Below are 26,064 nucleotides of genomic sequence, written 5' to 3' on the forward strand. Positions count from 1 at the left end.
CTGTGCTCAGAACTTGACTGGCTCAGTGAATAACAATGGGAGGTGGGGCCTTTTGTGCTTTCCTCAGCGTCCAATCTTAATACCCTCTAAATTGCTATTAGTATCACGGGGAAAGGGGATAATATATTTTTTCCTCATGGAACTAATAGTCGCTTTGTGGAGTATTTAGACTGGGAAGGAGCGAGTTCCATTGTTTGACTACGCATTGTGTGAAGAAGTACAATCTTTTATCTGTCCCCAATCTTCCAACAGTCAGCTTCTTCGAATGTCCAAGAGTTCTAATTGTTAAGTTGTGGGTAGACATAGCAGACGACACAGCGATTCTTCCAAAGCAGCTCTTTATTTGTAAGCTGGAACAGAACTGACTGAGGAGCTCAGTCAGCCTGCTTATATAGAGCTCCAGAACAATGTAACGGTTGCCATTTTCTAAAACTATCCAATCACTGAACGTCACTTTCGATCCTTCATTTGCATAACTATCTACAGTATCCCCCTGCTGGCCCAGGGTGAGAACTTCAGTACATAACACCCCTCCCCACCGAGATAAGGCGTTAGTTACAATCGTAATGGTTTCCTTATATACAGCACTACACGTAATGGTTCAATTAGGCACAAAAGCATATCGGTTACATTTCACATACTTAGACCAACAGTGATACATGTCCAACAACATAGTCCTTTAAATAAGTTGGGCGCTTGGAAATTCTGCCAGACCACCGGGGACTGGTAGCCAAGTCCAGGGGGCCACCCAATTCTTGCTGAGGCTGTGGTGCGACCCTAGGTGGCGTTGAAACCAAGTCCCCTGGATCCACTGCTGTGGGTGGAGCCTCCGCAAGTGGAGTGGTCTGAGCCTGTGGTAAGTCTGGCAGACCCTCTGAAGTGGCTTCATTCGGCTCCACACTGGCAGTTTGTGAGAGAGGTGGAGCCTCACCATCTGTAAGTGTCTCTTCCAGAGCCACAAGCGCAGTTGGGGGCACCATGGTAGTGTCCAAGTCCCCAACCCTGTGCCTAAGCTGGTCTATGTGCCGGCGCCACAAGCGTCCATCTTCGAGTGCCACCTGGTATGAGCGAGGTCCAGTGACTCCCACTACTGTGGCTGGCACCCAAGGAATGTCCACCACATAGTTCCGGGCAAAGACCTGGTTTCCTGGAACAAATGACAGTGGCGCGTTGGCACAGCCTGGGGGTTCGGCCACGGCAAAGTCCGGGTGCAGCCGGTCGAGCGGGGACCTGAGGCGGCGGCCCATAAGCAGTTCAGCAGGACTCCGCCCTGTGGCCGCATGAGGGGTGATGTGTTGCACTTTTTGATCCTTCATTTGCATAACTATCTACAGTATCCCCCTGCTGGCCCAGGGTGAGAACTTCAGTACATAACACTAATGTTATGAGGGAGAGAGAGAGAATCTTTTGTTGTTAAAGTGTTTTTGAAGCCTTCCTCTCCCCACCTCCAGCCAATCATCATTTGTCATTCCAGTTACAAAAACCGTCCTCAAACCAGGCCTGTGACACCCACCCAGCCACCATACACAGAGTTTAAGAGAGGGCTGGTTTTCTTATTTTGAGTGTCTGGGCTGATGTGTCTACCTACATGGTGTATGTTGGGGACTGATGCGTAGCAGAACAGGAGGGCATCCGTGAGCTGTGGGGCATGCCAGCAAAATGGAGGCAAAAAAGAACAAAATAAACGTTGACACAGATGCGAGCCAAAAATCTTGTTTCCCTCCTTTTGTGGGGCTTCCCACGCGCTCTTCCTTTTACAGACAGGTTTTCCTTTCTCTCACTGGGCGAAGATGTCCAGATTCAGTTTCTACCCAATACTCCTCCTTCCAGTCTGGACTGGAAGGTCTCCACATTTCCACATCAGTTTGTGAATTTGGTTTTTCAGTCCTCGCGGAAATGTATCAGTATTTCAGTGCAATTTACGCATTTTTGCAATGCAATTTCCTCCTAGCATAATACCCGTTTGCATGTTATTTTCATTCATATATGCACTTATATGCACATGTAACACTAGTATACGTATTTTTGTACACATTACTTGATTAGAGAACTCTTTGGAAGGAGGGCTGTGTTTCAGTTTACATTTTGTTTCAGAAAGGGTGTGTCAGATAAAATACAGTGGAACCTCAGAAGCTGAATGCCTCTGAACACAAACGTTTTGGCTCCCAAACGATCGAAAACCAGAAGTGATTGTTCTGCTTTTCGAACAATTTTCGCAAGCCAAATGTCTGACACAGCTTCCCCGGCTTCTGATTGGCTACAGGACACTCCTTCAGCCAATTGGAAGCTGCGCCTTGGTTTTCTAACTGTTCCGGGAGTCAAACAACTAAAACAACTGATCTGGTACTGGGTCCCATTATGGGAGTTTGTGTGAGATGGGGTCACAAGTTGCACCTCTATCTCTGACAACAAAATGTCTTGGGCTAGCTTGGGGGTGGATCTACACACAGGGGAAAAACGCTATAAATAAGTTAGCAATTAGATCATTATAAAAAAAAGGGGGGAGACCCTATGGGAAATTGTGTATAAAAATTTCCTGCCCTCTGGTGCCATCTGGTGTTACATGTTTATAGCATTCAAATGGTTGTTTCTTTACTAACGTAGCTTGAGTCCTTGGTGCTGTGGTTTGGTCATCCACAAGGACACATGCATCATGGAGGGGGATCAGTGCAGGATGTTACCTGTGACAAGTTGGGTTGGCAGTCCTGGAACGCACCTCAAGACATTGCAGCTGTGTGTTGTGGGGGGCAGGGGCGAAGGTGTTTGATTTTGATTTGCAAAGTTCCTGTAAAGGTTGGACGCTGGTTGGAGGCAGATGTTGCCATTAATCTGGACCTGCCTGTGTACTTTGCTTCAGCACCCCAGTAATATCTGTGCAGCCTGTATCTTCATAAGTGAGCGAAAATCACTATACCCTGCCCTCTTCAGACTTGTCTGGGAGTAGTCCTGTTGAACACAGTGGGGATTACTTTTTGTAAATGTGCATAGTCTTGCACTACATGCTGTGAATTGAATTTTATGAGCTGGTTTTTTTATCGTGATTGGAACTGTATGTTTTGCAGAGTTGCTGCGAGGCTTTCTGGCCAGAAGCTGGTTGGGGATGGGGACAATATTGCAGGGGCTGGTGCTGCTTTTAATCCGGACCTCCCTATGTGCTTGTTTCTGGACCTCAATAAAATGTGCCCGACCTGCATCTTTGTGAGCAAAGATTACCTATACCCACCCTAAGGCTACAGACGTTTCTGAGAATAAGCTCCACTGAGCACAACGGGGTTACGTCTGAGTAAATGTGCATGAGGTTTGTTGGATTTTATGAACGGCTTGTTTTATTGTGATTGGAATTGTATGTTTCAGCCTTTGTTTTTAATGGAATAGTATATTGGTTATTGGTTATTAAATTGCCACTTGTCCAGTTTTAATTTTAATTTGTTTGAATTAATTGTGGGATGCATCTTAATTTATCGATCGCTTGTTTTTATGCATTGCCTTACTTGTATGATGTTAGCCGCTCTGAGCCCGGCTTTGGCCAGTGAGGGCGGGATGTAAATAAAAAAAATTGTTGTTGTTATTAATTTGTCTTGGGAAGGCTATAGTTTTGAAAGGGGCTTTAAAAACACCCGGGTTCTTCTCCCTTCATTTTTGAGGAAGGCGCTTCTGGAGACCCAAGGAGGGAACCAAAATCTGGAGGAAACATTTCACACCAAAAAAATAAATAAAGAGGGAAGGAGGGAAGACTGGAAAAAATTCAAAGTATATTTACAGAAATATTGCAAAATTAATGAATGTTAGAAGAATATTGGAATGAAATTATAAGGTTTTAGGAGAAGTGTTATTAAGAATTATATGAATATTAATTGTTAAAAGTGGAAAATTCAAAGTTAAAATGTGTTAGGATAAATTACAGAACAAAAATTGAAGAAGAGGGAAAGGATTTGTTGAACCAGCAATTTGAACTAGAATACAAAAAAGGGAGGTGTGAGGAAGTCGAGGAAATAAGCAAATGAAAGATATAGATATAAAATTTGGATGTGTGTTTAAATGTTTTTGTTTTCTTTATGTTGTATTGTATTCTTTTTATTGTTGATGTATTGTTTGTTGAATTTATGTATTGTTGTTCTTTATTGTTTTTCTTTTCATAATTATAAGATATTCAATAAATATTATTTTTAAAAAACTTAAAATAAATAAAGCCCCAAATCTCACTTGAAAATACATGGATTAGGGGCTGTTCCTGGTAAACAGGGCAGAGGGAAGATGCATAGTTGTTCCCTCATGTCATGGAACCTTGGAGAGTATTGCTCTGTGATGCAGCAGGCAGAGAATTCTCAGCCCTTAACAGTCCACAGTTGCCATGTTTCTGTTGGGAGGCCTCCCAACGGTCGAAGGATGGCCGTTTCACAGGTATAAAAAAAATTATTGATTTGTAGTATAGTTAGGGCCTTCTCAAGCTAATCTCTTGTAATATATGCTTTCTGGAAATTGATTCCCCCCCCCCCCCCCTGTGCTAAGTAAAATATATTTGACCTTTCTCTCTTCTCAGGCTGGATTGTGTGCCTGAACTCTGTCCATAATGGCCAGTAGAGTTATGAGTTTCAGCGACACTCACCTGAACTCCTGACAGCTGGGTCGCTCGCTGCTACTTACTGGGAGGGAGAAAAGGGGGAGATGATAATGTAGCAGTGAAGGCGGTGAAGGTCCTGTGTGAGTGTCTGGAGGCGGTTGGAGGATGGATGGCGGCTAACAGATTGAGGTTGAATCCTGACAAGACAGAAGTACTGTTTTGGGAGGACAGGGGGCGGGCGGGTGTGGAGGACTCTCTGGTCCTGAATGGGGTAACTGTGCCCCAGAAGGACCAGGTGTGCAGCCTAGGAGTCATTTTGGACTCACAGCTGTCTATGGAGGCGCAGGTCAATTCTGTGTCCAGGGCAGCTGTCTACCAGCTCCATCTGGTACACAGGCTGAGACCCTACCTTCCTGTGGACTGTCTCGCAAGAGTAGTGCATTCTCTGGTTATCTCCCACTTGGACTACTGCAATGCGCTCTACGTGGGGCTACCTTTGAAGGTGACCCGGAAACGACAACTAATCCAGAATGCGGCAGCTACACTGGTGACTGGGAGTGGCCGTCGAGACCACATAACACCGGTCCTGAAAGACCTACATTGGCTCCCAGTACGTTTCCCAGCACAATTCAAAGTGTTGGTGCTGACGTTTAAAGCCCTAAATGGCCTCAGCCCAGTATACCTGAAGGAGCGTCTCCACCCCCATCGTTCAGCCCGGACACTAGGGTCCAGCGCTGAGGGCCTTCTGGCGGTTCCCTCACTGTGAGAAGTGAGGTTACAGGGAACCGGGCAGAGGGCATTCTTGGCAATGGTGCCCGCCCTGTGGAACGCCCTCCCATCAGATGTCAAGGAAATAAACAACTATCTGCCTTTTAGAAGACATCTGAAGGCAGCCCTCTTAAGGGAAGTTTTTAATGTCTGATGTTTTATTGTATTTTTAATATTTTGTTAGAAGCCTCCCAGAGTGGCTGGGGAAACCCAGCCAGATGGGCGGGGTATAAATAATAAATTGTTGTTGTTGGGTATAAATAATAATTTGTTGTTGTTTTTGTTGTTGTTGTTGTTGTTACAGCAGGGAGGCCAGTGTGGTGCAAATACATCAGCAGGAGTGCCAGATTGGCACTGCCGGGGCATTTGTTCCATGCATGGGCAGCAAATGTCACAAAGTAGTGAGCAAACGTCGTTTTCCAGCAGTCTACTTAGGTTGCAAGAGTTCTAGAGATCTGAGAGCTTGTTCATTGTTTTGCGAAATCTTTCCAGGGTACAGGCTGTCACTACCCTTTTGGGTTCACATCCAGGCCCAAAATTAAACCACAGTTTCTCAGTTTGGATGAAAGGAGGTGAATGGCACGTGACAGAAGTAAGAAGGAAGAGGGAAGAAGGAGTAGCTCAAAGGCAGGGCCAGCCCAATATATTTTGGCACCTGAGGCCAAACTACAAAATGGCGCCCCCTCCCTGTCAGGGAAGAAGGGGTGAGTGAAGATTAACATCAGGAACAAGGGGGGGGGGACTAAAGATCTACATCAGGATCTGCCGCCCCTCTGGTTCCTGCTGCCTGAGGTGGATGGCTCCCTTTGCCTCCTGGGTGGGCCGGTCCTCCTCACAGTGGCATACATGGTTCTCCCCTGCCTCATTTACTGCCCACAACAGCCCTGTGAGGTAGGCTAGACTGAGAGGCAGTGACTGGTTACCCAGTGAGTTTCATGGCTCTTGGGTCCTACTCCCAACAATCCAATGACTACATCACACTGGCTCTCCTATGAAGTCATAAGACTTGCCATTACTCAGGCTCATTATATATGAAACGCCAAAAGAGCTGTCGCGTCCAGCTATGGAATAAGTGTGGGTTATTGAGATAATATATGTGAGGTGATTTGAACATTTTAAAAATATGCTTTATAAATGGGATCATTTGTTTGTTCATTCTCTTTCATTTACAAATCGCATCCCATGAAACATATTGAAGCAAATTAGCTATGAAAGCATAAGCAACAGAAACATATATGAAAACTATTACATAACACAAACAGAATTTCAAATCCAGTGCAGACTGGGATAGGAGAATCTCCACTTTAAAAAGGCTTTACAGTGGTACCTCGGGTTAAGTACTTAATTTGTTCCGGAGGTCCGTTCTTAACCTGAAACTGTTCTTAACCTGAAGCACCACTTTAGCTAATGGGGCCTCCTGCTGCTGCGCCGCCAGAACACGATATCTGTTCTCATCCTGAAGCAAAGTTCTTAACCTGAGGTACTATTTTTGGGTTAGCGGAGTCTGTAACCAGAGGCGTATGTAAACTGAAGCGTATGTAACCCGAGGTACCACTGTATTTACCTTTCAGCTAACAATTCTGGTATGTTGATATTCTGATATTCAGGTCATTTGTAGACATGTTAAACATAGTGGTGGGAGTGGCACAGCCCTGCAATGGTCAGTAAATCTGCCCCACTATGAGGTGACCTAAGAACATAATCTTCTTTTGAAGAGGGCTAGAGGAGCAAAGTAAATGGGGTGCTCTTTCAGCAGGATACTGACTCAAACCGTCACGTTAGCATGCCGCCAACTGCTGCATCTGGTTTTATTAACCCACAATTTGGCATATCATTGTGGCCATGTGAATTTTCCCTTTAGCCAAACCACACATTTGGAACGGGAAGGAATTGCATCAGGTTTCACAGCAGTGAAAGGTCAATGTGATGCTCAGTTCGTAGCAAGCAGGAAACTTGGACTTGCTAACCACCACATATCATTAATGCCAATAGCATCATGGCAATGCTTAACCCTCGAGGGTGCTTGCCTTATTGTTGGAGATGTTGACTCCTGTCTGTTTTCAGGTGCTTTGTTCCAGGGCTGGGAAAACTGTGGTCCTCCAATCGTTGTTAGACATCAGCCCCCATCATCCCTGACCACTGACTGTGCTGGCAAGAGGCTGGTGGGAGTTGTAGTCCAATGCAGCGCCACAGGTCTCCCAGGTCTGCTTTCCTCATACTGCCTGTTATGGTTTTTGGATTGACTAAAAATGAAACGGGATGCGGGTGGCGCTGTGGGTTAAACCACAGAGCCTAGGACTTGCCGATCAGAAGGTCGGCGGTTCGAATCCCCGTGACGGGGTGAGCTCCCATTGCTCGGTCCCAGCTCCTGCCACCCTAGCAGTTCGGAAGCACGTCAAAGTGCAAGTAGATAAATAGGTACCGCTCCGGCGGGAAGGTAAACAGCGTTTCCGTGCGCTGCTCTGGTTCGCCAGAAGCGGCTTAGTCATGCTGGCCACATGACCCAGAAGCTGTACGCCGGCTCCCTCAGCCAATAAAGCCAGATGAGCACCACAACCCCAGAGTTGACCATGACTGGACCTAATGGTCAGGGGTCCCTTTACCTTTACCTAAAAATGAAAGGTTGGAATATAATGCATGCCAGATCTAGTCCTCAATTCAGAAACTTAAGGATAAAAAGTGACGCTGTGCCTTCGTTTGTTACCCCTTTCCTAGGATGTCACAGGGACTCTGTTTTTAGCCGTCTTCTCTGCAGTCCTTGGCTTTTTCCAATATGGGTACTGCATTGGAGTCATCAATGCTCCACAACAGGTGAGTAAATGTGCTTATTCTTTTGTTTTGATTTGGTTTGCCATATTTGATCATTGGTCCTGTGTGTATCAGAGAGGCAGGACTGACTGCAGTTTCCTGGTGAGTGTACACTTGGCGCCAGCCAAATCCAGCTTTACCATCACATGAATAGCCCCTAGGATCCCAAAGGATCGCTCTGTGGGCAGTGTAGGGCCAACGAAATTACTAATCTACCAGTATTTTCCGCTCTATAAGACACACCAGACCACAAGACGCACCTAGTTTTTGGAGGAGGAGAACAAGAAAAAAATATTCTGAATCTCAGAAGCTAGAACAGCAAGAGGGATCACTGCACAGTGAAAGCAGCAATCCCTCTTGCTGTTCTGGCTTCTGGGATAGCTGTGCAGTCTGCATTCGCTCCATAAGATGCACACACATTTCCCCTTACTTTTTAGGAGGGAAAAAGTGAGTCTTATAGAGCAAAAAATACGGTACTTTGTCATTTATCTATTAATTAGATAAAGTTGGGGGGGTATACAAAGATTAGTATCAAATGTCCAATATCTTTTTGTCCAATATAAAAAACTAATCTAAATAAAAACACAAGCCAAAAGGAAGAAGAAGATAAGAAGAAGAAAAGAAAGGAACGAAGGAAAAAGGAAAGACAAAAAAAATGAGAGAACTTCTGTCTTTGTCTGTCAGCTATATGTAGAAAGTTGTTCAAAACATCCACTCCAGACTAACACCCAACAATTCCACTTTGTGTAAACCAATATTTTCTTCAGTTCTTGAACCCAGACATTGTAAGCTCATTTTCTTTTTCATGCAAAAAGTCTATAAGAAGTTTTGGATCTTAAGTAAATATTGCACTTGTATCATCATTATAGATCATCATGCTCCACTACGGTAAAGTGCTGAATATTGCATCGTCTGGAAACGGGACAGATGACATCCTTAAAAACCCCACCGTCATGATGCTCTGGTCCACCTCTGTTTCTGTATTTGCTGTGGGTGGGATGATTTCCTCCTTCACTGTTGGCTGGATTGGTGAAAAGATGCCAAGGTGAGAAATTCTGGTTTCACAAGCGGCCCGGAAAAAGGGGAAACAAAACTTACGCAACATGGGCTGTGGAGATGGTTCTCACTGGCATGTGAGGGAACGTCATTGATACACAAATCAAAACCAAGTACTCATGCAGGTGGCGGGTTTTTTCAGCCGGAACTTTCCGGAACTGAGTTCTGGCACCTCTCAGCTGGGCGCCTTTGCCATTCTAAGAGAACAAGGGAGGTGTTCATGGTGAGTTCTGGCACCTCTTTTTATAGAAAAATAGCACTGTGTGCAGGCCTATGGTAATAAAACCCACAGGATCAATAAAATGCTTCTATTAAGAGCAGAATAACACAGAATTGTGTTCCACAGACTTACCTAGGGTGAAACAACACACTATGAGCAACCTGGGAAGGGGGAATGGAATCCTGGTTTCAGGTTTTCATTCTCTCCCTCCATAATGTGAAGTAACATGTGTTCCTTGTAGTGATGTCTTATGTATATTTTATTTATTTATTTACAGAATAATTAGCTATTTATCCATTCACTTATTAGAAGTTTATGTGCTGTATTCACTTCTGGGAGAAATCTCAAATGGTAAAAATAAAATAATTCAAATTTAAATTTAGAAACCAGAGCCAAACAGACAAGACGGCCAAATCAACACCGAAACCAGCAAAAGATGGTCAGAAAGAAACAGGCAAATAGATGTGTCTGTAACGTCCAGTGGTATGCACTTAATTTCACACAAAGGAGCACAGGAAGTTGCCTTATTGCAGAGTCAGACTAATTGCTCCATCTAACTCAGTACTGTCTGCTCTGGCTGGCAGCTGCTCTCCAGGTTCCTTACCTGGAGATGCTGGGGATTGAGCCAAGGACACTTCTGAACGCAAAGCAGATGCTGAGAGGTTATTCCGCAGGGTAGGTGCAGCTATTGAGAGGACATACTCCTCTGCAGTGAGGCCACATGTACAGCCTGGCCTCCCCTGCAGATAGCAGTGACCTGGGACAACTTTTGGGGACATAGCCCAGCATCATAAAAATAAGGCAATATATGCATTGTGTCTTTCCTTCTACCTCCACCAGTGACAACCACCTGGCCAGGAATCTAGATCAGTGGCACGGCACAGCACATTTTAACACCATAGCATGGGGTCCCCAAGGGACGCGGGTGGCGCTGTGGGTTAAACCACAGAGTTTAGGACTTGCCGATCAGAAGGTCGGCGGTTTGAATACCCACCACGGAGTGAGCTCCCATTGCTCAGTCCCTGCTTCTGCCAACCTAGCAGTTCGAAAGCATGTCAAAGTGCAAGTAGATAAATAGGTACTGCTCCGGTGGGAAGGTAAACGGCGTTTCCGTGCACTGCTCTGGTTCGCCAGAAGCGGCTTAGTCATGCTGGCCACATGACCCGGAAGCTGTACGCCGGCTCCCTCGGCCAATAAAGCGAGATGAGCGCTGCAACCCCAGAGTCGGTCATGACTGGACCTAACGGTCAGGGGTCCCTTTACCTTTACTTTTATGGGGTTAATGTCAGTACACTTTACAGAAGGAACAGGGGAGTTCTCAACATTAGAACAGCATGTTTCAATAGCATCCTACGTTCAGGGGTTAAAATGTCCAGTGTCCATATTGTCTCACAGTCAGGACCTTTAGCTGACCTCTAGCTTTCGATCTGCTGTGGAAAGACCTCGCATTGTGTGGATACTCTCGACTCACCGGTGGGCAAATGTGGCTGAACTTGGCTCTTTCTTTTGCGCAAACGTTGACTCCCTGCTTCCCTTCCTCACTGCAGAGTTAGAGCGATGCTGCTGGTAAACATTTTTGCAATCTCTGGGAATCTCTTTTTGGCCATTGCGAAATTTGGCCCCTCCCACATTTTCATCATCATTGGAAGAGTACTGACTGGGCTGCATGGTGGTAAGTCAAGGCGGGCTCCAAACGGGGGGTAATTTCTCTCTGAGTTTCCTTGATGGTTTGCTTGGAGTCGGGGTCAGCATGCAAAGTCGCAGGAAATGGAGAATCAGAGGGAAGGGTGAAGGGAAAGAAGCCCTGATCTTTTGGGAATATGGTCTCCATCTGCTGTTGGCAGTGGCGTAGCGTGGGGGGTGCAGGGGGGGCCAGCCGCACCGGGCACAACATCTGACCTCTCTTTTGGGGCAGAGAGGGCAGCTCAGAGATCAGGGGCAGCAGCTGCGGCTGCCCAGAGGACTCCCAAGGAGAGGGGAGAAGAAAGGAGGCTGAGGGCACACTCCAGAAGGGGGAGAGGCTGCCAGCTCTGCAGGCAAGGGGTGACATTACTGGGCTCCTGGGCTCCACAAGGTGCCACAGAATGAAAGTAGTTGGTCAAGGGAGCCATAGACCCAAAAGGGTTGAAAACCTCTGCCTTAAGACCGTCTTAAGACAGCAGGGAAACTTATTCCTCTGGTTAGTAAGTTGGAATATTTGTTCCAAACATTCTAAAACGATATTTGGAATTTGTTTTTATAAACACTTTATTAGGTTAACTACAATAGCAATCTTGTGATGTTCTTGGGTGTTTTCCTTCCTTCCTTCCTTCCTTCCTTCCTTCTTTCTTTCTTTCTTTCTTTCTTTCTTTCTTTCTTTCTCTCTCTCTCTCTCTCTCTCTCTCTCTCTCTCCCTACAATTTTTCAAGTCTTATTTTATTCTGTGCACTTACAAATGATATGTGTGTGTGTCGCTTTTTATCTTTCAATAAAAGAATATATCTTTTTAAAAGTTGGCATGATTTAGCCTTCCTCAACCTGGTGCCTTCTAGATATTTTGGGCAGCAGCTCCCGTCATCCCTGGACCATGAGCCTTGCTGGCTGGGCCTGATGGAAGTTGTAGTCTGGAAGATCTGGAGTGCACCAGCAGCAGGATGGATTAGATGGTTGATTCATCTGCATGTTTTGCCCAGGGCTCTCCTCTGGACTTGTCCCACTGTATGTTGGAGAGATTGCCCCTGTCGCTCTTCGAGGGGCTCTGGGATCAATGAACCAGCTTGCTGTCGTTATCGGCATCCTCATCAGCCAGGTGTGTACCAAACGAACAGAGGACAAATTGATCATGGAACACATTCATGTTTGTGCAAGTCAAGTGCTAAATGGGACAGCCATAAGCCCCTTAATGAGATGGTGATGATGGTGATTAAAATTTATATACTGCCCTATATCCATAGATCTCAGGGCGGTTCACAAAACATTGTTGAATTTGTAGATTTCATTCATAGTGTGGGATCTCCGAGGACCCAACAATAGTTCTCGGGGTGGTTCCCAACATAAAAACATAATATTAAAAAAACACAAAATACATAATAAGAACAAAAGCAAACTTTTCTCCATCTTTTAGTTCTTTGTTTTATCTGATGTTTCAGATCTGATCTGGCTCTTACCATTACATGCAAGAGAATTCCTGGCTAGCACAATTTTAAAGCAAACCTGAAAGCACAAACAGCTGCCTATGTCACCAGGTCTTAGGGCTGGGGGTTATATTGGCTTTTCCAGACTCAGGGACGAAACCCTTCCCTGTTTGCAACGCTACTGAGATCACAGAAATTGCTGCTGGCTAGATCTATGACGAAATGGTTCATACATTATCTTTCTCCACGCGATTGCACGGCAGGACAGCACGGGAGCCCTTTGTACGGTGCGCGGAACTGACGCTTAATTTACAAAGCTCCGCCAAGGGCAAATCTGTATTGCTGAACCATTCCCATGATGCAGCAGGGTTTTCCAAGAGAGCCATTTTGCTCACAGGACAAAATAGGTGCCTAAGATTTAATACCAAGAAGGTTGTTGATTTGATTTTGTCCATGAGGGGGTGCTCTAGGGCTTGCTGGTCCAAAGTTCTGTACATAGAGATATTTCATTTGTGGGTCTCTGTCATTTGGGACACACAGTGTTTTCCATTGTAATAACGACATCTCTGAAAAATAAAGTCTATCCCTTTAGAAAGGAATGCGCTGGGGCAAATGGCTACAAAGCTTCCAGGAATTTTTTTTTTAGAAATCAAAAGGACATATCTGCCCGACTGCCCCACTCCTCTCTCTTGGTCATTCAAATCAGCACTGGGAACTGTGGGAGGGACTGGTGATGTGCCTAGCAGTGATGTCACCAAGATTTCCATTTGAAGAATATCTCAAAACAATTCTAAGTAAATGATACATTCATCATACGTAAGTATTGGACACAAATAACTCTTTATTTCAAAAAAGCAGCAACGAAAAACACTGGTCCATTTTTTCCCCCTTAGGTTCTTGGCCTGGATGTCTTGCTAGGAAAAGATTCCACCTGGCCATTGCTCCTCGCTCTCTCTGGCATTGCTGCCGTGCTCCAGATTTTCTTGCTCTTTGGTTGCCCAGAGAGCCCCCGGTACTTGTACATTAAAGCTTCAAAACAAGAGGAAGCCAAAAAAAGTAAGGTTATCTCTAGGAGAGACTTTTCTCTGCCAGTCCACATCAGTCCTCACGTCTCACTGGTCCTCACGTCTCACTGGCACATTTCAGGAATGGGGTGGCGTTCACAATTTATTTCCCCTCTAAGATGTGGCCTAGCTTTGGTGAGAAAGGGAGGGAGTGCATTTAGGCACAGAGCAAGCTGCCGTCTACTGAGTTTCCTCTAGCCCTACGTGGCAATGTTGGGCATCAGGGTTGCCAATTTGAATAAAATAGGGGGGGCAGATAAGCCTCGCCCCACATCATCAGTGACAAGATGTGGGGCGCACACACCATTTGAATGGCAATGCCCATCAACTCGGAGGGGTGGCCCCCTCAAATATTTTATTGGAGGGCAAAGGGACCTCAACCCCTAGGAGGCTCCTATGTTGGGTATCAAATCTTCAACATGCAAAGCAGAAGTTCCACAGCTGAATTATGGTCCTTAACTTTCTGAGGCTTCACTCTCCTCACAATAAGTCGGGGGCTGGATTAGGGAGCTGGGAGGAAACAGACAGCACTCTGGGAATTAATTGGGATGTGCAAAACATGGCTGGTGGGGTTGGGTAAGAGCAGCAGAAGAGTAACAGGAGGCAATAACACGTGAAATGCTATAGACTTCTTACAAGTTATGAACACAAAATATTATCTTCTGCAGGGTCCGACCATTTATTGACACCAGAGGTTTCCGGCATGGCCTTCAGATGACTCCCAACTTCCATCAACTCTAACCACTAGTTATGCTGGCTGGGGCTGATGGGAGTTGGATGCCTTGTTGGCTACTCCTGGTCAACACTGATGGGCAGAACTTCTATAGGGTGTTGGGCTGAGGTTCTTCAGCCAATCCTTTAATGGAGATGCTACTAGGAGTAGCACCTTCTGTATTTAAGCAAGTACTGTTATCACTGCACTACAGCCCTGTCAATGAATTCTACTCAATATTGAGCCAGAGCAGAACTCCAATGTATAGTTAGCAGAGTAAAAACTTAAACACGTTGCAGGATTCCAAAAAAATAGACCAGAGGCAATTAATATTTCATCCAGCAGAGAATTACTGCTACTGAAGGCAAATGAGCATAATGGTCATAAATCCAATACATTCAGGATTGGCACTGTCCATAAGAAATCCAGTTGCAGCAGACTTAAACTTACAATAACATATAATAAGTCTAAACCTTAACACAATATACAGAACACCACACCAGAAGGAAAAGAGATAGAAGGAGAAAGTGAAACCTAGGCTCCTTCTGGCCTTACTTTTATAGTCAGCATGACTTTCACTGAAGAGATAACAGAACCAGTTTAAGCCAGCTGCACTCAGCTTCTCTGAAGGTATAACCCAAACATCATGAACCTTCTGCTTGCTTCTTTCACACAGAGAAGCTTCCAGAACTCTCTTGAATTAATTAGAGAAGGAAAGATCTCTACACATCAGATCAGTACTTTCTGCACTAAGAAATGCAAACTAACAAACCCTTCCCTGTAATTTCTGTAATTACGAAGGTGCAAAACGTCATTTATTCCAGACTTGTCAATATCCCCATGTTGACATTTCTATGTTTCTATGGATTAAATGGGGAAGAGGCAGCTGAGGCATTGAAGGCCTTCTCTTGAAGACAGGGTTGCAGTAGAAGCTGGTTCATTAGGGGCACTGCTGCCCTCAGCCAGCCTTCTATCTTACATCCAGAGGGTGGCATGGGCTGCCAACTTCCTCCTGTCTCAGTGCTGCCACTGCAGAATTCAGTAGGGAGGAGCATGGGGAGAGAACCAGAATTGGCTGGCTCCAGTGTGGTATAGTGGTTAAGAGTGGTAGACTCGTAATCTGGTGAACCGGGTTCGATTCCCCGCTCCTCCACATGCAGCTGCTGGGTGACCTTGGGATGGTCACACTTCTTGAAGTCTCTCAGCCTCACTCACCTCACAGAGTGTTTGTTGTGGGGGAGGAAGGGAAAGGAGAATGTCAGCCGCTTTGAGACTCCTTAGGGTAGTGATAAAGCAGGATCTCAAATCCAAACTCTTCTTCTTCTTCTTCTTCAGTCATTGGTTCTGGCTCCATCTACACATAAGACTCTTTGCTTTCAACCCTACCACTCCCAACGGGTATCAGCCCCGACTGCCGCAAACAGCTGCAAAAACTGCATAGTCCTCACCTTTAGAACCTATTGAATATTTGTTACAAATAGGCTCACGGAACGTCACATGTTTCCTCAGATAATTTCCCTGAAGGGTGGCCGTGTTGGTCTGTTGTGGACAACACTTCTGTCCTGCAGCACCATACTGGTAATTTTACTTCCACGGGCCATTTCTCGTCAAAGATGGAAACCCCAATCCCTTTCCTTCCCTAGGCTTGCAGCGGCTGAGAGGAGAAAACTACTGCCCTGACAAAGAGCTTGAGGAGATGGAGAAAGAGAAGGAAGAAGCCTCCAAAGAGAAGCCTGTCTCCATTTGGCAGCTCATCACCTCCCCTCTCTACAGGCAGCCATTCCTGGTGGCCATCGGGGTCCATATCGCCCAGCAGTTTTCGGGAATTAATGCTGTGAGTTCACCTAGTGATGGATCCTGGCAACTCAAGATATTTAAGCAGCTAATCAAACAGCGCTGTAGCTTTGATGCAAGTTTGTGAGAGATCTTGCTCTTGGTCTCAATAGATTGTCAATATGCATTATTGCAGATACAGCAGAAAACTAATTTGTGCCGCTGACACCCTGGAACACTAGGGAAATGCTTTCCGTGTTGATTTGTCTAGCGCAGTGAGAGGAGAGCCATTGGTGCCTCTAAACCATTTACTCCTTTCTGCTTTGTTAGATTTTCTACTACTCCACCGATATTTTTAACACCGCCCGCGTCAGCCAGCCTGTTTATGCGACCATAGGCGTGGGATTTGTGAACACCGTCTTCACTGTTGTCGCCGTAAGTCTTGCCCAGCCGTAATTACTGAATTACCTGTGTGGTTCTTTTGCAAATAGTTACATGAGGGGTAATACCGTATTCTGTCACTAGGTGGGGTTATAGTGCACAACTGGCACCATTTTGTCAGTGCGACAGTGGTGTGCTGCTTTTTGCCCAACAAAAATGAACCTCTTATTGGCTTTTAAAAATAAATAAATGTAGTGCATAGTGTTGGGAGGGTGAGGGTCTCAGCTCAGACCTAGAACATTGGCAAATATCTAGGAAGGCCTAGATTTGAGAGCATGCAAGGAATGTTTGGGAGGAAGCACTTCCTCAGTATATGAAGATGGGACATTGTCCAGCTGGCCTTAGCTGCCTTAGTCAGACCATCCTTCCCTCTGGCTCCATATTACACTGACTGGCAGGAGCTCTCCATACCTTCCGGCAGCAGTTTTTTCCAGGCTTACCTGGCGATACCAGAACTCAAACCTAGAATGTTCTACATGCAAAGTGTTTGAAGCTAGTTAGGCAGGACAATGACTGCAATCCTGAGCACTTACACAACCTTTGCTGAAATCAGTAGGCATTGTTGTGTCTGCGTTAACCTGGTTAGAATGGGGCAATAACAATAACAATAATAATAATAAATTTTATTTATATCCTGCCCTCCCCAGCCGAAGCTGGGCTCAGGGCGGCTAACAACAATAAAATAATACAACGTTCTAAAATCATTTCATTAAAATTAATTCAACTCAAATTGATGGTAACCATCAGGCTAAAGTTCTGTGAAGATTGCCAAAGGAGGGAGTCAGGCTGTGCCCTGACCAAAGGCCTGGCGGAACAGCTCCGTCTTGCAGGCCCTGCGGAAAGATGTCAAGTCCCACAGGGCCCTAGTCTCCTGTGACAGAGCGTTCCACCAGATTGGAGCCACAGCCGAAAAAGCCCTGGCTGTAGTTGAGGCCAGCCTAACCTCACTGTGGCCTGGGACCTTCAGGATGTTTTTGTCTGAAGGGACATACCAGAAGAGGCGGTCCCGTAGGTATGAGGAGAAGCAAGGAAAAAACCCAACTTCTTAACCAAACTGATGGAAAGGTCCTCAGGTAGTATAAAAACAAAACTATTCTGTTCAGTTAGTTGGGCAGCGGTCGGTCAACCTATGGTGCCGATGGCAACATTTTTTAAATCCTGTCTTTCATTTGACGTGTGGGATAGATGCCCTGCGCGGCTTCCCTCTCTGCTTGTGTTTGCTCTTTTCTTCTTTTGACAGTGAGACTTTAAATATTACCTGACATTTATCAAAAAGTCAACAGCAGGTGATCCAGATCAACAGGTCTGCTAGACATAATAACCACTTGCTTGGACCTTGTCCACCAAAGTAGCAGAAAGAGCAATCTGAACAAAGTGTACTGGGGCACCAGGCCAGTTGGAGGGCTAGAAAAGGGATATGCGTACAGATATACCGTCCCATGTTGTCAGAAAGGGATGCAGCTCAGTGGCAGAGCAATTGCAAAAGGTCGTAAGTTCAATCCCCAGCTTCTTCAGGTAAGGCTGGGAATGATCCCTGCCTGAAACCGTAGAATAGAGATGCATGAGGAATTCATTTCAGTTTGCATTTGGGCGAACCTACGTAATTCACACTTTCTGAAACAATACACAGCCATCCTTTGAAATCAGCATTTCTCTTAGGGTGGATCTACACACAGGGGGAAAAACCAATGCTATAAATAAGTGAGAAATTAAATCATTATAACAAAAACAAACAAAAACAAACAACACTATGGAAAATTGCTTAGAATTTTTTTTGCTCTTTGGCGCCATCTGGTGTTGCATGTTTATAATGCATTCAAAATGCTGTTTCTTGACTAATGTAGCTGAGTTCTTAGTTTAGTAGTGCTGTTCTCCAGACAAGTAATACGTACAAAAATGCACAGACCAGGGCAAAATGTTTGTAGAGATGCATCTATTAGTTAAAATGTTAACATGCATAATATTTGCATACAAAAATGTGTATATTGGGATAAATTTGAGGAATCAAAATCAACAGTCGGCCACCTTTACCCTGGGCAGCTGTTGGCAGTCACTGTAGACAAGAGGGTGCTAGATCAGGTTTAGGGGAACTTTGACCCTCCAGATGTTCTTGAAGTACGACTCCCATAATCTCTGGCCATAAGCCGTGCTAGTTGGTTCCCCACACCCAAGCTATATGGACCAATGGTCAGACTTCGGTATACATATCAGCTTCCCATATTCCTATGTGTGCTCCCCAATCCTGCGACTGGTCAGATCTTTAGGATGAGAGCAATCACGGGAGACTTAAGGGTGCCTCTAGACAGGGGTTAAATATACCAAGTGGGTCATTCAGATGAAACACTGCTCAAACCCATTTAAGATGCACCACCGATGTGATTGGATAAGGGAAAGGGTTCTTCCCACCAGTGATTGGTTGTCCACCTGCAAATTCAGGTTTTGTTTGGGGACAGTGGGGACACAGGCCTGCAAGGAGTTGAGCCTGGTTGCCAATTTAAAGTCAAAACAATGATGGGCTAACCGAACTTTTGCTGTTCTACACCCAACAGGTTTTCCTGGTGGAGAAAGCAGGGAGGCGTTCGCTCTTCATAGCTGGCCTCGCTGGCATGATGGTGTGCGCAACAACCATGACTATTGGGCTTGTTCTGCAGGTAAGGCTCCCCGTTGCGAGGTGACACTAACAGCTGAGTTTGAACATCCAATAGCACAGGTGTGGGAAGCCTTTGGGCCTACGGATGTTGCTCAACTACAACTGCCATAATCCCTGGCCATTGGCCACACACTGGCCTCACGCCTGCAATAAATCACACCTGTGGTCCACTTTCAATTGTTGTTTGAGGGGGTAATACCGTTTTCTGCCAGTTGGTGGAGCCATCGTTGCATTTGCACTTCTTGGTGTTTGAGGGCTTTAGACATTGTCTAGGTGGGGGGAAAGCAAACAGTAAGAATATTAGCCAAAGGTAGGTGTCGGGACTGAGGCCCACAGTGGGGCTTCACCATGCTCCTGAGGACTATGCCTACTGTATTTTGGCTGGCTGTCCCTCCATCAATGTCAGGGGATGCCTTACTAGATAAATTAACCAATAAACTGAAACTGACATGGGGACAAATAGAAGAAGACGCCTTCACCCTGGTATGGCTCCCCTTTTTCACATACACAGCACAACAAGACAATGACAACAATCCACCAACAGCATACAAATCAATATGGCTAACCTGATCCAAAACACTCACCCACTCCACTCACACATGAAAACAAAGACCACCACAGCCCACCACAAATGAACAGCCACAACCCCAACCTCTCTCACCACCAAAGGAACACAAGTGAATAGCAGATAACCTGCACAAGCAAAGCTGACACAAAACCCCACATATATTAAGCAAAATAGAAACATCGCCACCCGACCCCACCCCCACCCATCTTTCCCCCCTCCACCCCTTTCCCCCTTTTCTTCCTAATGTCTCAACAAATGAAACCGATTTGTAAAAAAATGTTACATGGGGGGGGGGGGAATACAAGAGAGAGACGTTGCACATACTTTTGTAAATCAAGAAAATCTTTAATCAAAATACATTTTTAAAAAATGTCAGGGGACTTGTCTACTGACAGCGACTGAAGACAGATGCATTAAGACAGACATTCAGGGAATGTTTCCTCTAATGCTATTAACGTGGTTCTGCTTTGCTTTGCTTTTTAGCCCAAAATCGAATGGATGAGCTACATCAGCCTGATTTCCGTCTTCCTCTTTGTCAGTTTCTTTGAGATCGGGCCAGGACCAATTCCCTGGTTTATTGTGGCCGAGCTATTCAGCCAAGGCCCCCGCCCAGCTGCGGTCGCAATGGCCGGCTTCAGCAACTGGTTCACCAACTTCTGCATCGGAATGTTCTTCCCATATGTCGCTGTAAGGAAACTGCGTCGTGATGGAGACAGCCGAACAAGATTCTTCTTTCTTTTCTTTTTTTAAAAGGGGGGGGTCCATACATTTAGAATTCAAAGTAGGGAACAGGACAGGCTACCAATCTAGAGTGACAAATGGGAGGGCTTGGGAATAAATTTCCAGGCTTTGCAGCGATATCCCATGGATCCCTTCTGCACTGATGCTGCAAGGGCGCGCAGAGAATGGCCAACATGTTGACAAAAATGTCATAGGCTAATAAAGAGGGGCGCCATGACCAATGCTAGTGGATGACAAGGCTCAGACCAGTAGCTGGCTTGGGGACCCATCACTGTTCCACTGTCTTCCCTGTGTCTTCAGGAAGGCCTGGACAGATCAGACAAAGTGTGAACTAATTCTGGCCCAGCTGGACACTGTGTGGTGGGCAACTCATGAGCCAGATATGGCCCATGGGGGCCCCCTAATCATCCCCAGTGCCCTCTCCTTGCTTTGGCCCCTGTGTGGGGTTTAAGCTTGAAAAAGACCACCATAAGATGCTCCCTCCCCCAGTCTAAATGTCTTCAGGCTCCCAGGACCCCACAGAAGCCCCAAGCCAGCCCTGAAGAGAGTTACACTGCTTGCTTGCTTGCTTGCCATGCACTCGCTTGATCAGCATGCAGGCATTGCTCTTCATCATTCTCAGAGAGAGGCGCTGGCTAAAGTTGATTTTGCCCATCCTAAGTGGGTGAACTCAAGAGATCACTTAACTTGGGTTTGTCTCCCAAGCTCCCTTCATGGTTCAAGCCTGACAAAACTGGAGGGTTTCCATCCCTGTTGTTCAATTCTTGCTTGCAAAGGAAGTACAGGGTCCTAGGATGATAAGTGTTCCCAGTACAGAGGGCGAGGGTATATATAACCTTCCGTCTATGGTGCAAGAAGTTATGAAAAGCCTACCTCACAAGGTTGTACTGAGCATAAAAGGAGGAAATGAATAACGTGTGCCGACCTGGGAGGAAAGAAAGAATATAAATATGATCAGCTGCGGAAGCAAATAATCGTAGCTGATCTGAGTGGGGTTTGCAACCAACTCCAGAGAGCTTCTGATTCCAGCAGAGTTTGCACTTAGCAGTGCTGATCACAGCCAAATGCAAAGTCCACTTTGGGCAGGGATTTTGCACCAGTTGGGAGTTCCCACATGAAACCAATCTGGTGGGGCTTGCATTCGGCGCCTGATTCGAAAGGGGCCAAACCCAAGAAGCCCTCGCAAAAGAACAACTGGGAGTGCTTTTAATGCATTCAGTTGTTCATTTACAGATGAATCCTTACCTACCCTGCATCTGATGTCATGTATGATGTCCATTTTGGGACAAGTCTTAGAGAAATACATATTCTGCAGTTGAAGAAGGGCAGGTTGTCTTGGCTGATCAACGTTGGGGGAGAGAATGCTAACTGGTCTTCTCTTTCTCTCTTGCCCATCACAGAACATCTGCGGGCCATATGTGTTTCTGATCTTTGCCGGCCTGCTCATCCTCTTCATTGTGTTTGTTTATTACAAAGTGCCAGAAACCAAAGGAAAGTCCTTTGAGGAAATTGCAGAAGAGTTCCGTCGCCGAGGCAAAGGCGGGGGCCAAGGGCCCAGAACAGCCACTGAAATGGAGCGTTTGGGAGGCACCTCCGAGGCATAGTGCCTATCCCTGCAAGAAGGAAGAATGGAAAGAACATGCTGCCGGGATACATTCTGGAGGAAGCATTTATTTAAAACGTAAAAAAAAAATGGGAAGCGATCTTGATAGGTTGAGTCTGTTCTGTGGCTTTGGCTGGATGTCTTTTGCAGAGCTGTGTCTGTTTCTCCCGCTACTTTAGGAGTTCGTTTAATGCAGAGTTGCAAAGTCTCAAAAGCTGTTGTGCAAAAGAGGCGGAGGAGGTGGCTAGGCAGGGATCCAGGAGCAGGGATCTGTGCCCCGGTCAATTTGTTATGTGGCTGGTGCTGGGTTCCCCCGGAGAACCAGAAAGTAAAGATGGCGGAGGAACTCAATTCATTTCTCACGTAAAAGCGAATTTTCCCAATTCACCCTTTGCAAAACAAAGCGCAAGCTGAAACTCAAAATTCACTCGTCACCAAATTTTGCAGTGCACTTCTTCAGACGAGTATCGTGTACCAAAAATGCATCTAACTAGAGTAAAATGTGTGTAGAGATGTAAATATTAGTGAAATTTACACTGAAAATGCATGGTACTGGGGGGGGGGATTGCTTTGCGAAAATGCGGGATTAGACAAAACGGCATACAAACATAATTAGGAGAAATTTGCATGAAAATGATGGTGAATTTTCGGGACCTTTTCCTTTTGTTAAATGCAAACTGGTGTGGAAATGTGGAGAACTGAATTGAGGACTGGAAACATGAGAAACTGAAATGGACAGATTTGCCCATCCTTTGCAGAGAGGTGGTGAGGCAGCGCAGAACATGCAACAGGTGTGCTTCTGTGTGGCCATTCATTCTCAGAAATGGGACCTTTTGCCATTACAAAGATCACCAACGTTCTGCTGGTGGAAGGCATTTGGTCAGTTCAGCAGTACAGCCACTATTGACTTAGCTCACGGTTAGTTTCCTCATTTGCTAGGGAATTTAAGTTTGCCAGCATCACTTTAAACTGAAACAGGAAACTAACTGGCAGCTAGTGCAACTTGGCTTGGTCCCTAAGACCAGATGAAGAAATCAGTAATAGAAGGACTGACTTAAAAGTACTTCTGCCAGTCTTTCTTTATTAGCATTTGTTACCTTCTGCAAGACAGAAGAGTGTTGGTGCTGGTAGCTTATTACCCAGGATTCCGACTGGCCTCCTCTGACATTAATAGCTCCTGTTTGCTGGCTTTTGGATTTCCAAAGCAACAGAGCTCCATGGGAAAAAACCTCATGTTTCCTGACAGTGTTGATGGTGTACAGACATCCCTGACCATTGGCCATGCTGGCTAGGACTGGCTGGAGTTGTAGTTCAGCAATATCTGGAGCACCAAAGGTTCTCTACTTCAGTTTAGGGCAGGCACCCCCCCCCCAACTCGGCCCTCCAGATGGTTTGGGACTACAATTCCCACCACCCCTGACCACTGGTCCTGTTAGCTAGGGATGATGGGAGTTGTAGTCCCAAAACATCTGGAGGGCCGAGTTTGGGGGTGCCTGGTTTAGGGTATCAAGGAAATGAAAGATACTTTTTCATTGGATTTGACATTTAAAAAATCTAAAATATGCAAGTCTGTTTTTTGTTTTTTTAAAACCAAGTAATTTTAAAAGCGGGATGCTGGTGGCGCTGTGGGTTAAAACACAGAGCCTAGGACTTGCCGATCAGAAGGTCGGCGGTTCGAATCCCTGTGACGGAATGAGCTCCTGTTGCTCAGTCCCAGCTCCTGCCAACCTAGCAGTTTGAAAGCAAGTCCAAGTGCAAGTAGAGAAATAGGTACTGCTCCAGCGGAAAAGTAAACGGCGTTTCCATGCGCTGCTCTGGTTCGCCTGAAGTGGCTTAGTCATGCTGGCCACATGACCCGGAAGCTGTATGCCGGCTCCCTCGGCCAGTAAAGCGAGATGAGTGCCGCAACCCCAGAGTCGGCCACAACTGGACCTAATGGTCAGGGGCCCCTTTACCTTTTTAATTTTAAAAGCAGAGGTCTGATCTCCCTCCATGCACAGATATAAGCATGCAGAAGGGTACCTGAGAGCAGCTATGAGCAGCCTCTGGGAGGGTGCTTCCAGAATGTTGATTTTTATTTTTATTTTTTGCAATTGAATCAATCACATCTCAGCAAATTTAAGGTGTGCAATGAAAAGTAGATTTGCAGCTGTTATACAATAAGACCACTTCCTCCAAAGACCGAACATTTCGCAGTAAGGAAAGTGGCAGGAAAATGAGTGGGAAAGCACGGAAACTCTTGCTTTGACGCAATAGAGTCTAACCTTTCTTCAAACGAATCAGGGTGAATGCTCATTAAGTAGCCAACTTCATTTAATCTCTCCACAGACAAATTGGGTTGAATGCTCATTCAACAGGTTAACGGGGAACAACCTGTAAATCAGGGTCTTAAGAGGAGCAGGCTGCCACTTCATTGCACATACCAGAACTTTAGGCGTGTGCAATTCATGTATATTAAAGTGCTCTACTGTAATGACAGTATGACAATTTGTGGTTTGGAAAGTGGCTGGGAAATGCACTGGGAGGTGAACTGGTGACTAATGGGAAGAAGTGCAAACGCTTCGCAAGCAACTGGGATACATGCAGGACAAATGCTTATTATCGTATAACCATCTTGTAAAGAAATCAGAACAGATGCTCGGTAAAGATGGGATATAATCTAACCTCTGCAAACGCTTTTTGCAAACGAATCAGGATGGATGCTCAATAAGCAGGTCATCCGGAGCAGCCTTTAATTCTACCAAAAAGGAAGGGCTTATATATACAGTATGGCAAAATACAAAGAGGGATATGGAGGTACCAGTGTGATAATTTGCATGCTCAAAATATCATTGCCATTTGCTTTAGAGCAAGATGTGGGCAACAACAGTTTTTGGAACCCAGATATCATATTTTCAGAGAGTCAAGGAATTTTACATTTGAAAATGAAAATTAGAAAGTCCTCAAATTTGAGACACATTGCAAAATTGTTTAGGGCGCTGTTTTCCACATCTACTACTGAAACGACTTGTTTGGGAAATATGTTGTTCTTCTGAATCACAATACTACTCTCAGAGCACCGCTCCATTAGCATTGTTGATTTAAACCGTGTACCAATACTGTAAAGGTTGACAACTCGAAACTTACTTAAGTGCTGAGACTAGCACCTTGAAATGCAGTATTACCACTGCCTAGAAACGTTGGCTCCCTTGGATGTACTGTCAAACTCCATAGTTGAAGAATACGAAACAGAAGAGCTCAGCTGCATCAGGCCCATCTGGTCCCGCAGCTTGTTCTCAAAATGGCCAACCAGATGTGGGAAGCCTGCAAGCAGGACCTGAGTCTAACAGCAATTCTCCCCACCTCAGATTCCCAGCAATGGGTAACCCAAAATACACTGCCTCCAACACTGAATGTAGTACATAGTCCTCAGGGATGACGTCACTGATAGGCTTGCTTGCCGTTGCCTTGTCTAAACCCCTTTAAAAGCCCTTCAATTTTGTTGCCATTACTACACCATGTGGAAGCAAATCCTATAGTTGAAAAGCTTCCTTTTGTCTGTCCTAGATCTTCCAATGCTTAACTCCATTGGATGATTCTGGATTTGGGAATTATGGGGGAAGACCAAAAACATCCCTCTGTCCACTTTCTTCGTGCCATGTATATCTCCATCGTGTCCTCCCTTGCCATTTTTATTCTGAACCAAAAAGCTCCGAATGTTGTAACCTTTCCTCAGCAGGAAGTTGCTTGATCATTCCAGTTGCCCTTTTCAGAACCTCTTCAAGATCGTTTTTTGAGGCAAGATGACCAGAAGTGTACACAGTGCAATCGCACCACAGATTTGAACAAAGGCATTATGATCCTGGCGGTTTTATTTTCCATCCCTTTCCTAATGATCCGTAGTGTGTCCTTCGCCTGAGTCAACATCTTCCTTCAGCAACACACTAATGACACCAAGGTCACATGACCCATTCAATCTGCATTACCATATATGCGAAGTTATTGGG

The 26,064-nt window shown here is 45.5% G+C and overlaps 1 protein-coding gene across 3 annotated transcripts in view; it reads left to right on the forward strand.

The window, feature by feature from the left end:
• SLC2A2 (solute carrier family 2 member 2) overlaps positions 1 to 22,175 on the forward strand; it is a gene marked incomplete at its 5' end in the record, with an annotated part of 28,729 nt that extends 6,554 nt beyond the window's left edge. For 2 of the 3 annotated variants that reach the window (XM_083442240.1, XM_083442239.1), the window contains 10 exons: positions 8,045 to 8,140; positions 9,007 to 9,182; positions 10,961 to 11,085; positions 12,086 to 12,201; positions 13,420 to 13,582; positions 15,946 to 16,136; positions 16,406 to 16,510; positions 19,066 to 19,167; positions 20,218 to 20,421; positions 21,876 to 22,175. In XM_083442240.1, the coding sequence (XP_083298366.1) occupies positions 8,045 to 8,140; positions 9,007 to 9,182; positions 10,961 to 11,085; positions 12,086 to 12,201; positions 13,420 to 13,582; positions 15,946 to 16,136; positions 16,406 to 16,510; positions 19,066 to 19,167; positions 20,218 to 20,421; positions 21,876 to 22,079 (1,482 nt within the window). In that variant the 3' untranslated portion in view covers positions 22,080 to 22,175. Of the gene's footprint in view, positions 1 to 4,309; positions 4,402 to 8,044; positions 8,141 to 9,006; positions 9,183 to 10,960; positions 11,086 to 12,085; positions 12,202 to 13,419; positions 13,583 to 15,945; positions 16,137 to 16,405; positions 16,511 to 19,065; positions 19,168 to 20,217; positions 20,422 to 21,875 lie in introns of those variants that run through there. The other variant, XM_083442241.1, reaches the window with a different exon arrangement.
• Positions 22,176 to 26,064: the final 3,889 nt, after the last annotated feature.

This window comes from Podarcis tiliguerta (assembly GCF_965153285.1).
Source record: "Podarcis tiliguerta genome assembly, chromosome: 5".
Classification (NCBI taxonomy): domain Eukaryota; kingdom Metazoa; phylum Chordata; class Lepidosauria; order Squamata; family Lacertidae; genus Podarcis; species Podarcis tiliguerta.